Below are 14,812 nucleotides of genomic sequence, written 5' to 3' on the forward strand. Positions count from 1 at the left end.
CACTGGTCTGTGAGCAGAGTTCATTCTCAAGTATTTTCAGATGGGACCATTGTAGTCTGGAGTCTTGAGTGGAGCTGATAACACGGACATTTTCTAAAACAATACGTACTGAGAGTACTTGAAAGTCTGAGAGGGATGCTTTCGTCTGAGCTCAATGATTTTATTTGAAGTAGATTCTTTTCCTTTTTGAAGGTCCCAGTCAATACGCATATATAAAGTTTGAAGTACTATTTTCCTCATACAACGCCACAACATAGAAATCGCCTGACCCTCTTCAAAACCTTCTCATTCGAATTCTCAGTGAATTTGAGTTGATTCAGTCTCAACATATGAGTGAACTCAACCATGCAGAAATATAAAATACTGTCAACATACCTCCTGTGAGTATCTTTGATTAATTACATTCTCAGACTGGAATTCTCGTTGAAATTGCATCATGTGATCTGAACTCTGTATGAGGAACACTTACATAATGAATACTTCACATTTGTTTTTAATTTTGGTGATAGAAAACATTCTATCAGTCAAATATTATTGAGGATGTGATCGGGCTTTTAAAAACCTTTTACTGGTAATATTTTTCATTTTTTTTATACTATCAATTTACAAGAATGAAATTTATTCCTAAGAGAAATTTTTTTCTTTGACTACTTCTAGAGATATGGGTGTTCAGAGTTTGAATTTTCAATTCAGAATTATATATTATATTACATAACTGATGAAATTCCAAGGATGCATTCTTAAGATGATCGTTTATCAAATGACGTAGCTTGATGGAATTCTCAGAATATACATTTCACCGGAATTTTAAAAATAATTATAGAATAGCTTGAAATCTATTATATTTTGACCGAGTGATTTTGGAAAAAATACATAAATACCTTCGTTTTTGTTGTTTATTTTTCTTCGCTGCTTCATTTAAATTGCATTATATATTATTAGTCTACAATTTTTGATTTTTATTAATCGTTATTGATTGTTCATTTCATACTCTTAACTGCTGTCAAACAGCTTTTTTTAACACAACATGCTTCTGATAACACAACATGCATTACGAGAATGTGTGTACACACATGCTCAACACACCTGTCCTGTTTTAAATGGCCACCCCAATGTTCAGAAATTTATTTCTGAGGAAATAAACGTCACCTCAAGGCAAAGCGAACTAGAGGCAAGTCAAAGGAAAATAAATAGTCATCATTTTCTTAATAAGAAATAATTTGAGTTTTTTACTTTCCTTGCCCTATTACCATAGGTAAGGAAAGTATTGATTTCTAAAAAAATTAAGGTACCCTAATTCCAAGTTTCTATACGTTTCAAGGTCCCCCGAGTCCAAAAACATGATTTTTGGGTATTGGTCTGTGTGTGTGTATGTGTGTGTGTGTATGTGTGTGTGTATGTGTGTGTGTGTATGTGTGTGTGTGTGTGTATGTGTGTATGTCTGTGAACACGATAACTCCATTCCTAATTAACCGATTGACTTGAAATTTTAAACTTGAGGTCCTTATACCATGAGGACCCGACAATAAGAAATTCAATAAAATTCAATTCAAGATGGCGGAAAAAATGGCGGATAATTACTAAAAAACCATGTTTTTCACGTTTTTCTCGAAAATGGCTCTAACGATTTTCTTCAAATTCATACCATGGATAGCTATTTATAAGCCCTATCAACTGAAATGAGTCTCATTTCAGGGAAAATTTCAGGAGCTCCGTAATATTATTGAGAAAAATGACGGATAATGACTAAAAAACCATGTTTTTCACGGTTTTCTCGAAAACGGCTCCAACGATTTTCTTCCAATTTATACCATGGATAGCTATTTATAAGCCCTATCATCTGGCATAAGTCTCATTTCTGGGAAAATTTCAGGAGTTCCGTAATATTCTTGAGAAAAATGACGGATAATGACTAAAAATCCATGTTTTTCACCGTTTTCTCGAAAACGGCTCTAACAATTTTTATTACTTTCCATGCCCTACTACCATAGGTAAGGAAAGTATTGCTTTCCAAAAAAATTAAGGTACCCCAATTTCAAGTTTTTACTTTCCTTGCCCTACTACCATAGGTAAGGAAAGTATTGCTTTCCAAAAAAAATTAAGGTACCCCAATTTCAAGTTTTCTATACGTTTCAAGGTCCCCTGAGTCCAAAAACATGATTTTTGGGTATTGGTCTGTGTGTGTGTATGTGTGTGTGTGTGTGTGTGTGTGGTGTGTGTGTGTGTGTGTGGTGTGTGTGTGTGTGTGTGTGTGTGTGTGTGTGTTGTGTGTGTGTATGTGTGTGTGTGTGTGTGTGTGTGTGTGGTGTGTGTGTGTGTGTATGTCTGTGAACACGATAACTCCATTCCTAATTAACCGATCGACTTGAAATTTTAAACTTAAGGTCCCTATACCATGAGGACCCGACAATAAGAAATTCAATAAAATTCAATTCAAGATGACGGAGAAAATGGCGGATAATTACTAAAAAACCATGTTTTTCACGTTTTTCTCGAAAATGGCTCTAACGATTTTCTTCCAATTTATACCATGGATAGCTATTTATAAGCCCTATCATCTGGCATAAGTCTCATTTCTGGGAAAATTTCAGGAGCTCCGTAATATTCTTGAGAAAAATGGCGGAAAATGACTAAAAAACCATGTTTTTCACGGTTCTCTCGAAAACGGCTCCAACGATTTTCTTCCAATTTATACCATGGATAGCTATTTATAAGCCCTATCATCTGACATAAGTCTTATTTCTAAGAAAATTTCAGGAGCTCCGTAATATTCTTGAGAAAAATGGCGGATAATGACCAAAAAACCAGGGTTTTCACCGTTTTCTCGAAAACGGCTCTAACGATTTTCTTCAAATTCATACCATGGATAGATATTCATAAGCCCTATCAAATGACATTAGTCTCATTCCTGGGAAATTGCAGGAGCTCCGTAATATTCTTGAGAAAAATGGCGGATAATTACTAAAAAACCATGTTTTTCACAATTTTTCAAAAATGACCGGACCGATTTTTTCAAATTCATATCCTGTATAGTTATTTATCAGCTCTATTAACTGGCATGAGTCTCCTCTCTGGGAAACTAATGGGGGGTCCATCCCATCCTTGAGAAATGGACTTTGTAGCCTCCTTCTCGTGCATGAGGTAGGTAGGTAGAGCAGTTCATAAAAAGAACACATAGTCGAGATATTTAATCTGTAGAACAGATGTTTTGACGACTTTTGAAAAATATCGAATTTCACAATTTACACAGAGGAAAAAGTACTCTGAAAACAATTATGAATACACATATACATGTCTTATCGTAGTTTCAAATACAGTATGTTGCTGCCAATCGTCATTATGCTATTCCCCTAAATTATTCTCCTTTAAGAATGGGGCTTACAGTTCAATGAGCAAGGAAAGTTGTGTGAGTGCGCCACACCAGATTTTTTTTCAAGTGCATAATACTTGTTATTCAACGCATTAGGTGAAAATAGTGGCACTATGGACCTGCAGCCTCCCAATGTTACGATAGTAGCAAAGAGAGCCAAATTATCATCACTTTCCTGACCACTACACTACGGTACTCAATATTGAATAATAATTATAGCAGAGTATCATTATTGACACTCAGCAGCAAAGTGAGACAACATACATGCATGGTAAGAGGCAAGTTTGGAGTGCAGTCAAGAGTGGACCAAAGCAGTTATCGTTTATTTTCTAAACAAAACTGAAACTACAGAAACTTTAACTTGGTAACGACAGTCTATCTTATTAGGATCGATAGAGTGCTCGATCGAGGTGGATAATAGTATTATAGACTCAATATCGTCTGTCAATTATTGGAAAATGTGTTCATCAAGTTCGAAGTACTAGTATACTACCCTAGTAGGTTTTAAAGAGTTGTGGGAATTGAAGAATGATTAATTTATATTTCCTAGAATGGTATTTAAACTTTCGGATATCAAAGAAATATCTAGTGAATTTGTTACCTTTTCATTGTTCAGAATTAGATTAATAAAATTAATAATAAAATAAAAAATTATTGATTAAAAAACTTTTTATTATAAAATTATGTATTTTTTTATTATGTTTTGAATATGTATTTATTGTATGGCAAACAAATGATTTGATTTGAAAAAAAATAGTTTGTTAAATAATTTTTTTCCAATTATAAATTTTTGGGATTTAAGTGCCTAAAGTTTGAATGCAGATTTCGAGCTCTGTTGATAGAATCTGTTATGTAGATAAAATTGGTAGCCATTTTGCTTTTATATACCAACTATAACAACTGTAGATTGGCATAAACTTGAAATTTGTGATTGCTTGTAGATGAAGATTGCTTCAGATGTGAAGTTGATCTTGAATCTTCTTGATATCTGTGAGAGATACTTCATATTCAATCTATTTGCAGCAGTGTTACTTATTTATTTGAAGAAACGCAGATCATTGATAGAACTTGTTGGAATTGTAAATTATTATATATTATGAAAATATGCTATAATGAAGATGAATTTGAACTGTTCGAAACTGAATAAAGCTGTTCGATCTTTGCTTAACAACTGATTCCTTTCTTTGGGAGGTGATTGATACTGATTCAATCATCATCAATATTGAATCAATATTAATATTATCAATATTAGTGCCACTTTATTGCTTGTGGCCTTCCTCTGCACTGTCCCTGATGATTAATGACACCCAAGTCCTCCCATTCATAGCGTCTGCCTATCCTTATTGTTATTATGAACAATGGATCGCTCAGTGGACTGCTAACCCCCAAAATCGCTCATCGTACGTAACCTTATCAAGAGCTCTAGACTTGACCTTCCGGCAGTCACGCTGTTGTAAAAAGTACAACAGTGTCAGTTTTTTCTGCTGCACAAAACTATTGAATGGGGTGGTGTCAGTGAATGAGGCACCTATGCATTCCAAAACATTCCCTCCATCACTCCACTGAGTTGCAGTATTAACCGAGCAATGGTTCAGTCTTTAGATGCCATTTAATCGCGACAGTGCATAAGTCGCACTGTGCATAAGATAGGGAAAGACTGTATATGGGGACTTTAAACAAACCAATAACACAGAATTCATGGCTTTGCTTGATGTACCTTATTGGGCTATGAAATGGTAATCATCCAAATGTGTGTAGGCGTAAAATAATTCAAGAAGATGGACAAAGTAATTATACAATAAATCAATATGTTTTGACAGTAAACAGAGTACATAACACTTGGAAAATTGGATGTGGTACAAAATACAACACGCGACTGCTCGTGTGATTGAGTAGGACGCGACTACCGGAAAGTTAACAAAATTTACCATGTTTATGACTACATCCCGTACATTTTCAAGTTCTGTAAAGTATGGTGTGTCGCGGTAAATTATAGATTACCAGAAAATAGTGCCACGAACCAAATAAGGTTCAGAGTCACTGGTTTATAGATTTTTGAACAAATTAAAATTTTGAGATTAAGTGTAAGTTTTGATACAATATAGATTTGCTTGAGAACTGTTTTTTGACATTGCAATGAGTTATAATTGTGTGTTGTATTTTGCAGATCACCACGGTAGGGTGCAGATCAAGGTGTATCGAGGTCCCGACCATGGTCATCATCATTTCGCTCCTCATGGCTACTGGATAAAACAGCCAGCTGATTCAGATCATCATCATTAAATTCAATAATCAATATAACAATCGCTTCATGATTTTAAACGTCAACAACTGTTCTAGCTACATTTTTGTAGCGTCTACTCAAAAAATTAAGAATATTGTGTATTACATAAACTGGACGATAATAGGGATATAGTGAGGTCCACGTTATAATGGCAGTGGAGAAAGATAGGAGAACAACGTTGCCGAAACTCTGTATTGTCAATGCCTTCTACAGACGGTACAGGTTTTTTGATGTTATATTAAATGTTCATCCTCGTTTAAGATAATCAATTATATTTTATTAAGCAAGAAACTATATTTTTCAATAATTTCATAAGGAATTTCCATAATTAAGATGGAATATTTTGTTAATTATTTATTAACTCTACATTGTTGGAAGACTATCTGACAACAGAGAAAAGCGAGAAAGAGATAGCGCTATCCGCTTTGTTGAATGAGAGACAAGGATAGCAATGATATTGCTAATCAAACACTGCCGTTATAACGTGGACCTTACTATACGCTATTAGTTGTACTGAAAAAATTGTATTCACTTAAATAGTATTTATACTAAAATAAAGAAAAACTACTTATGCATAACTATGAATGAATATACAAGACAACCTTTTTCTGACTTGTGTCATCTAAATTTGAGAGAGGAAGAGCACAAGGTTACCTTATTTTTCTTCTCCCTATCATTTCAATTATGTACTTATTGTATGAATAGAGAATAATGGAGGAAGTATATATCTCAATCATTCAAATTAAATTGCATAAAATGAGCCAATAAGAGACTGTAACAATTGAACTACTATGAAGCAGATTATGATTGCCAATTGCTTTGTGATGAAGATTAATTTTCGCTACCTGAGAGGTACAATAAAGCAATTTTCATTCTTGTGATTCTGTGTTCAACTTTCGCCTTCTGATTATACTCTGAACAAAATAACTTTTGACTTGGAAGGGACATGCACAGCAGAGAAGGTATTCAGCGGTGGAGATACAACGGCGGAGATGCTTCCGTTTCGAGCCGGTCAGTGTTCTCTTATTTCAAGTGAGTATTCAAGCGCTCATGCTAAACTTACGAAGTTTCCTCTCTGTACGCACGGACTCGACTGATTCCAATCGACAAATTGGCAACTGCGCTTCCACCTAGGACTCTATCTATCACTGTAATTGGCTGATCTCCCTCCATTTCTCTGCGCCGCATATTCCTCCGAGTCAGAAGTAATTTTGTACGGAGTACAGTAGCATAGGCATTTTAGATAACCAAAATTATTCATTCTATCATTCCATAATATTAAGCGGTAGTGAGGTAGTGCTACTATAGTCAAGCGCACGAAAATGGTCCGATGGAAATTGGGACAGATGATTGCAAAGTTGCTGATTATAGTAAATGAGAATTAATCTTTTTCTCTACTGATGCGATGGTGGGGGGTGAGGGGGGACTTATCTGTTCCAATTTATTGTCATAGAACTATTTTCTTGCGGTTGACTGTAGTTTAGTTTCATCACTGCTAAAGAGCTAATTTGTAGATGAGCCTGGAACTAGAAGAAATATCATGGCACACATTATTATTCCATTCATGGTTTTCTTAGAGAAATTTCTCAAATATTTCTAAGACTCAAGTCTCTAAGATTTCTCTTCGTCTAAGGCTCAACTCACACTCACACGACTCAAGTCGAGAAGAGACAGCGACTATATTCTCTTCTCGACACAGCATGTGTTTACAAATGGCGACACTCAGACCAGTCGACTCTAGTCTCCGCGACCTCACGACTGCGAGACTGAGTCGAGCGTCAGCTCGACTTGTTGGTTGTTGTCAAGGAGGATAAAATATTACTGGTTGTTGTTAAGCCTCGACTTGAGTCGCATAGTACCGTGCACTTTTAATGAAAGTGAGGTTATGTTTTATGAAAGTGATGTTTTATCATTTTAGATAAGACAACAATAAGAATTAGATAACACAATATATTCATAATAACTATTATAAAATCTGTTACATGCGAAGTAGTGAAGAATTGGATCTTATATTTGTAATAAAGTAAGTTTAGAAGAGTAGCATGGAACTAAAGTAGTGACAATGAGCAGAAAAGTCGTAAGGTCGAGAGACTGGAGTCGTACGATTTGAGTCGAGGTAGTATGAGTTGAGCCTAGTACATCGTCTGTTGGAGCTTATGAATTCGATACCCTCCGAAACCAGATGCGAATAATGCAAGGTTTTTTTATTCAGAAACTGAATAAATTACTAGAAAAATATATAAATTTATGATGACTAGCAGTCGAAAGATCTCGTTGTTAAATTGAGTAGCTCCAAGCATCAGGTTTCTTAGAAAATATACATTATTATGAATATTATCTAAAAAAAATGGACACTAGACATTATTAATTTGAAATATTTTTAGTAAATTGATAATCACAGTTTGGAGTTACAATCAATTATTTGATTCCTAAAGTGCGCACAGACTTATGTGCCACGAACAAGCGCATTTCGATTTCCATTAGCTGATGCTATGCTTATAGAATAAGCATAATCTAGTATATCTCATATCAATTTATATCTTACTGTTTCTGTACAAATACAGTGTTATAATGAGCATAGTATCAGCTGATGAATTAGCGAAATGTGAGTGCTTGTGGTGCACAAGTTTGTACGCACCTTTACTTGAATTATTGAACGTGTAAATGATTTTTCATATAATCATGAATATGGATAGTGCAATATTTTCAGCTGCTTCGTACATCAATAAGTATGTTTATTAGAGTAAAATATTTTTGTCATGTTCACACGATTCTAGTGGATAGTCAAGTTGTTGACACGCTAGTCAATAACTGTAGTACCTCTTCGTTCTTACTATAGTGAAGTCCACATTATAATGACAGTGAAGAAAGATAGCGAAACAGCGTTGCCAAGACTATCTCAAATTGACTCCATTGTACACAGCTGTTACTCAATGCATCCCATTGAATTTGATCTGATATTTGTTTCCATTTCATTGATAAAATAATCAATTTCATTTCAAATTAATTAAATTCATAATGAAAAATATTTTTCATGATTTGATTCTATACTTTGCTTTCATAACTGAAATCAGATTTCTATTTTCATACACACCTGAAATGGTGGCTAATTTGAAAAACTGTGATATACCAATCAATACATCAGTCCGTGTTTCGGATGGACACGTTAAGTCGTCGGTCCCGGCTGCCTGAAAAGCAGTCGTTAGGTCATGTCAGAGGCCCTGAAATTGATCAGTTGCCACCTGAAAACTCTGACACCAGATCTGAGCTAGCCAGGTCACACGATATTATTATTATTATTTTTACCAATCTGAACTTCAAAACAACAAAAATTAAGTTATTCAGTAGGTATTCTATTTCAATTTCTTTTCAAAATAATAGAAAAAAAGAAATCGTATTTGTAATAAGATAATTTCAATTGAAATAATTCTGAAATAACCTTTCAATATTATTTATACTGGTAACAGTGTAGGCCTAACCTATTCCGGTAAACTGAAGCATGGACGAAGTCTATAGTCTGTCCAATTTCGCATGAGCTCTGAAAGATTGAGCGACCCTCGCTCCCCCACGCGCAGGCACACACGCCCGGCCTACCTGCGCCATTGATATACTATGTATACTACATAGTATACAGGTAGGCGTACCGTCCCTTCACTCACACACACAAAAGGAGACTGCGCTTGTGTGTGTGAGTAGTAGGAGGGTCGGCCTAATCCTTCAGAGCTCATGCGAAATTGGACAGAGTATAGGTTGGTCTCAAAGTTATCAACTTTTAATGTGATATTTCAGGTATAATTCGTGTTTCTCATACGGTAATATCTAAAAATTATTTCATTCATCCAAAAATACATCTAAAATCAATTATACGACTCCTCTACTTCAGCATTCTGTTATAAATAAAAATAAAACTTGGCGGCTGAGGATTCTTTGTTTACTTCTGTACAATCACTGTCAAAAGTGGAAATAAAATATTTCTGGCCAACTGACAATATAACAAAACAAGAGAGAGATATCTGCTTTGTTGCATGAGAGACAAGGATAGCAAAACTATTGTCGTTTATTGAATAAAAGAAGTTAGAGATTAAAGAAATGTTTATGATGTTAAATGAATATTGTCTACAACTAAAATAGTTGTTGATTTATTAGTTGATTAATTTTATGATTATAAAAATTGTTCACAACTAAAATAGTTGAGTTATCTATAACATAGATAATAATAGTTATTTAAATGTATTGATATTAAAGATTTTTACTTTCCTTGCCCTATTACCATAAGTAAGGAAATTATTGCTTTCCAAAAAAATTAAGGTACCCTAATTTCAAGTTTTCTATACGTTTCAAGGTCCCCTGAGTCCAAAAACATGATTTTTGGGTATTGGTCTGTATGTGTGTATGTGTGTGTGTGTGTGGTGTGTGTGGTGTGTGGTGTGTGTGTGTGTGTGGTGTGTGTGTGTGTGTGTGTGTGTGTGTGTGTGTGTTGTGTGTGTGTGTGTGTGTGTGTGTGTGTGTGTGTGTGTGGTGTGTGTGTGTGTGTGTGTGTGTGTGTGTGTGGTGTGTGGTGTGTGTGTGTGTGTGTGTGTTGTGTGTGTGTGTGGTGTGTGTGGTGTGTGTGTGTGTTGTGTGTGTGTGTGGTGTGGTGTGTGTGTGTGTGGTGTGTGGTGTGTGTGTGTGTGTGGTGTGTGTGGTGTGTGTGTGTGTGTGTGTGTGTGGTGTGTGTGTGTGTGTGTGTGTGTGTGTGTGTGTGTGTGTGTGTGTATGTCTGTGAACACGATAACTCCATTCCTAATCAACCGATTGACTTGAAATTTTAAACTTAAGGGAAAATAGCGGATGATTACTAAAAAACAATGTTTTTCACGGTTTTCTCGAAAACGGCTCTAAAGATTTTCTTCAAATTTATACCATGGATAGCTATTTATAAGCCTTATCAACTGGCACGAGTCTCATTTCTGGGAAAATTGCAGGAGCACCGTAATATTTTTGAGAAAAAAAGAAAAAAGGAGAATAATTATTAAAAAACCATGTTTTTCACTATTTTTCAAAAATAACTTGACCGATTTTTTTCAAATTCATACCCTGTATAGTTATTTATCAGCTCTATCAACTGGCATGAGTCTCCTTTTTGGGAAACTAATTGGGGGTCCACCCCATCCTTGAGAAATTGACTTAGTAACCTCCTTCTCGTGCATGAGGTAGGTAGGTAGCCCAGTTCATAAAAATAAAACATAGTCGAGATATTTCATCTGTAGAACAGCTGTTTTGACGACTTTAAAAAAATGGCAACTAAAAAAAATCATCGAATTTCACAATTTACACAAAGGAAAAGTACTCTGAAAACAATTATATATATATATATATATATATATATATATATATATATATATATATATATATATATATATATATATAGAGAGAGAGAGAGAGAGAGAGAGAGAGAGAGAAGTCTGATCGTAGTTTCAAATATGAGCAAGGAAAGTTGTGTGAGTGTACCACACCAGATTTTTTAAATAATTTATCTAATTAATTTGATAAATCAATTTAATTATAATAAGATGATTCAATTTAATTATTCTATATAGTGATAATAATGATAATTTTATAATGATATATTATTAGAATAAGATAAAACAATTAGTATCGTCTGCAAAAAAAAACTGGTTGGTACGAGATTTGAACCTGAATCCCACAGCGTATCAAACACGCTCTAACAGTCTTGGACACCATGCCCTGTCTACATGCGATGCGAAAAAGTGGGAACATGAATTGCTGTATCTTCAAAGATACATGATTAAGTAACTTTTGAGGTTAGTTTATGGTTTTTTAAATATTACAAAAAAACCGGAGGTCTTACCAAAAATCGTTACACATACGTTTCTGCGCCTTGTTTCAAAGAACTTAAATGCCATACTTCATCCAAATCGGACAATAACTGCGACTGTAACTGCGGTACAAACAAACAAACAGACAAAAGCTGATCGAGTCGAAACTAAGACCTCAGCTTCGCTTCGTTCAAAAATTTGGAAAACAAATTTGGTATTGAAAATAAAATACACAAATTATGACCAGACATTTATGGAAAGTTTATTAAACAGTAGAAAACATCTCTAGTACAAGAATACGTAAGTACTGCTTTTGTATTCAGAATATGTACTCATACTATGTATGAGTCTTTTGAACACGAAAATACATCTGAAATTCGTCACATTAGTAATACACATATATAAATAGAAAAACATCGATTTACAATATAAAATTTCAGTTTTTTTCATTGAGTTGGATAATAATGATTGTTATTATTTTTTGGCAACAATTTTGAGCAACAACTATAGTTGATCTGAGGTAGTGGTAAACCCACATTTATCAAATTCAAAAATACTTCTCGGGCAACAAAGACAAACAATTATCAATATATTACAAAATCTCATCATAGAATAAACTTACTCTGAGGTAGGCAGAATTAGATTATCATCTATCGGTTACAATTTAACAATAAATCTGACGTCAATGCAATGACTTCATTTCAAGATGGTTAAATATAATTTGTTTTTGTGTAAACTGGAATGTCATTACGCTTAGAATTTTTGTTTCGAATTTACTTCAATGAACCAGTTTTTGGCGTAGAAGTCATACAAAAATATTTTGGGCGAATGGGTATAAGTAACATACTGGCAAAACACCAGAATTTTTAAGCTCGTCTCAATATAGCAATAAAATAGTTATTTTAAAATAAACTAATACATCTGTATGAAAATATTAAGATTTGATCCATCATTTACTGTTAGAGATATTTTATTGAATACTATTTTAACATGAAGAAAATATAATCTTTCTGTAGCTTCCCAAATATTTCGATAACCAATAATATTCTCCTTCCAGTTCTACTGTGGGGAATGGAATCCCTGACAATGGAATAATTGGTCTAATAATTTGGAAGATTGGTAACATGAAATTTCCGTTAACAGTATCATGAAATTGAGAATAAAATACACAAAAATAGATTGCCACAAAAACAGCTGAAGATGTGGCTGGTGAAGCAACAAAACCAGGTTCTGTTTGTATAAGTATTATACGAGTTTATATTATCATCATCGTATAATAATAAAAGTGGTTGACAATTTCTATTTGTATGTTCCATTATGGAGAATATTTTCACAGATATCAAACATCCAACAACTAAGAATTTCGTTCACAACATCGATTTTTAACAGAACAGATATTGCATGCAATACAAACATTCAATTATAGAAAACACAGGTCTGCATTGAAACAAATTCAAGATATCTATAACTACTAGGTTTAACACTATTTTTTGTGCTACAGATCTACACATAATACTTATGATAAGAATCTCTGGTATTCCATTACAGTACGACCAGAGAGAGAGAGAAAGAGAGAGAGAGAGAGAGAGAGAGAGAGAGAGAGAGGAGTTTACTTAGTCTACATATTCATTTTTTTTTGTCTGAGAGAACCAGCTTATATCATATTCTGATTTTAAAGGTGATTGGAGGTTTTTGGTAAACTATTTTCCAACAACCCGTTCCAGTTAGAAATAATTCATTAAGTTTTCAACAACTTATTTGCAATCAATGATGATTAATGTAACTTTGAGTCAACCTCTCAAAAATAGACTGCCAATTAGTTTCGCCGAAAACTGTATGAAAAATCACCTGACAATCTATAGATGGAATTTGAAAATGATAAGTTTTATATTTTTCTTCAATAATAAACACTGGACAATATCATAAACAGCTATGAGAAATGTTTTTTGCAGACCTGTGATACATGAGTAATAATCTGATTAATTGAACACAATTTCTTATTCACTATCGCTTTCTTGCTTCAGCAACATATTCCCTTCTGCTGATGAACCGGATGCTCCTCTTGGAGGAGACTCATCATCGTCTCTTCCATCGGTCAAGTCAACGTAAGGAGGGAATGCTGAAGAATAAAATTGTTTGATATTATAGTGTATAATCAAGGAATTTTCAATTTCAATGTATACATTACATGCACAGTCATAGTATAGGCCTATTGTTTTTTACTGTAAATCGTGATAGAATTATATTATTCTCATTTCAAATTCCCAATTTAATTTATCAATACCTATATGTATGAAGTTGAGAAGTTGATATTTTAGTAATTACTCTTTTTGGTCATTTTACTCTGGTAAAAAAAAAATAAAATACTAAGAAATATTGTCAAAATTGTTTGATTTTATTCAAAGTAGAAAGACCGGTTTCGGTCATCAGGATCTACCTGATGTATTAAAAAACCCTAAGGGTCGGTTTCCAAGCTCGGGATTCAGGTAAGTTCTAGACTTTAAACAGCTGGAGTCAAAAAATTGGCTTTCCAAAACGGGGTGTAGTCGCAGTAAACAGTTGAGCAAAATAAATCTTTATTTTCTCATTTCTATAATTGGAATAGTTTTCCCTTGACGAGATGAAACATTCCAAAATAATTCAAAATAGCTGAAACTCTACACTATTTTCTCTTGATTCCATTTTGTTAAATTTTCTCGTTTTTCGAAATTTAATTTAAACATGACTTTGACCACGACTACGCCCCTTTTCGGAAAGCCAATTTTCTGACTCATGCTGTTTAAAGTCTAGAACTTGGCTAAATCCCGAGCTCGGAAACCGGCCCTAAATATATTTTATTTTCCGATGATGTTGAGATATATAAAACTATTACCGCTGTAAATGATTTTGATTCATTACAAGAGGATATTAATGAGATTGCCACATGGAGCTCTGTGAATGGTTCAAAAATGAATGTTGATAAATCACACATAATGACATTTTCAAGACAAAATCTTCCTTTCAATTTCTCTTACATGCAACGGTTCTGCTCTTCCAATCAAAATATCGTGTACGAATTTAGGAGTCTATTTTCAAAGCGATTTCAGATTCATCTCTCGTATTGAACACATTTTGAATGTTTCTAATCGACTGTTGGGTTTTGTTATTAGAACTTGCAAACATTTCAGTAATTTAGATAACATCATATATCTGTACAAGTCGTTAGTGAGAAGTAGATTGGAGTATGCCTCAATTATTTGGGATCCTTATCATGCTGAATATTCTGATTCTCTTGAAAAAGTTCAAAATAAATTCCTCCGCTACCTGTATTTTGAAAAGTTTGGCCACTATCCTTATTTT

General features: G+C 34.0%; 1 protein-coding gene across 1 annotated transcript in view; it reads right to left on the reverse strand.

Moving 5' to 3' along the window:
* Positions 1 to 11,723: 11,723 nt before the first annotated feature.
* Positions 11,724 to 14,812, reverse strand: part of LOC111044362 — a 36,062-nt gene continuing 32,973 nt past the window's right edge. The window contains exon 6 of the mRNA XM_039442332.1: positions 11,724 to 13,592. Within this exon, the coding sequence (XP_039298266.1) occupies positions 13,471 to 13,592 (122 nt within the window). The 3' untranslated portion in view covers positions 11,724 to 13,470. The remainder of the gene's footprint in view (positions 13,593 to 14,812) is intronic.

The sequence above is a fragment of the Nilaparvata lugens genome, chromosome X (assembly GCF_014356525.2).
Source record: "Nilaparvata lugens isolate BPH chromosome X, ASM1435652v1, whole genome shotgun sequence".
NCBI classification, from domain to species: Eukaryota; Metazoa; Arthropoda; class Insecta; order Hemiptera; family Delphacidae; genus Nilaparvata; species Nilaparvata lugens.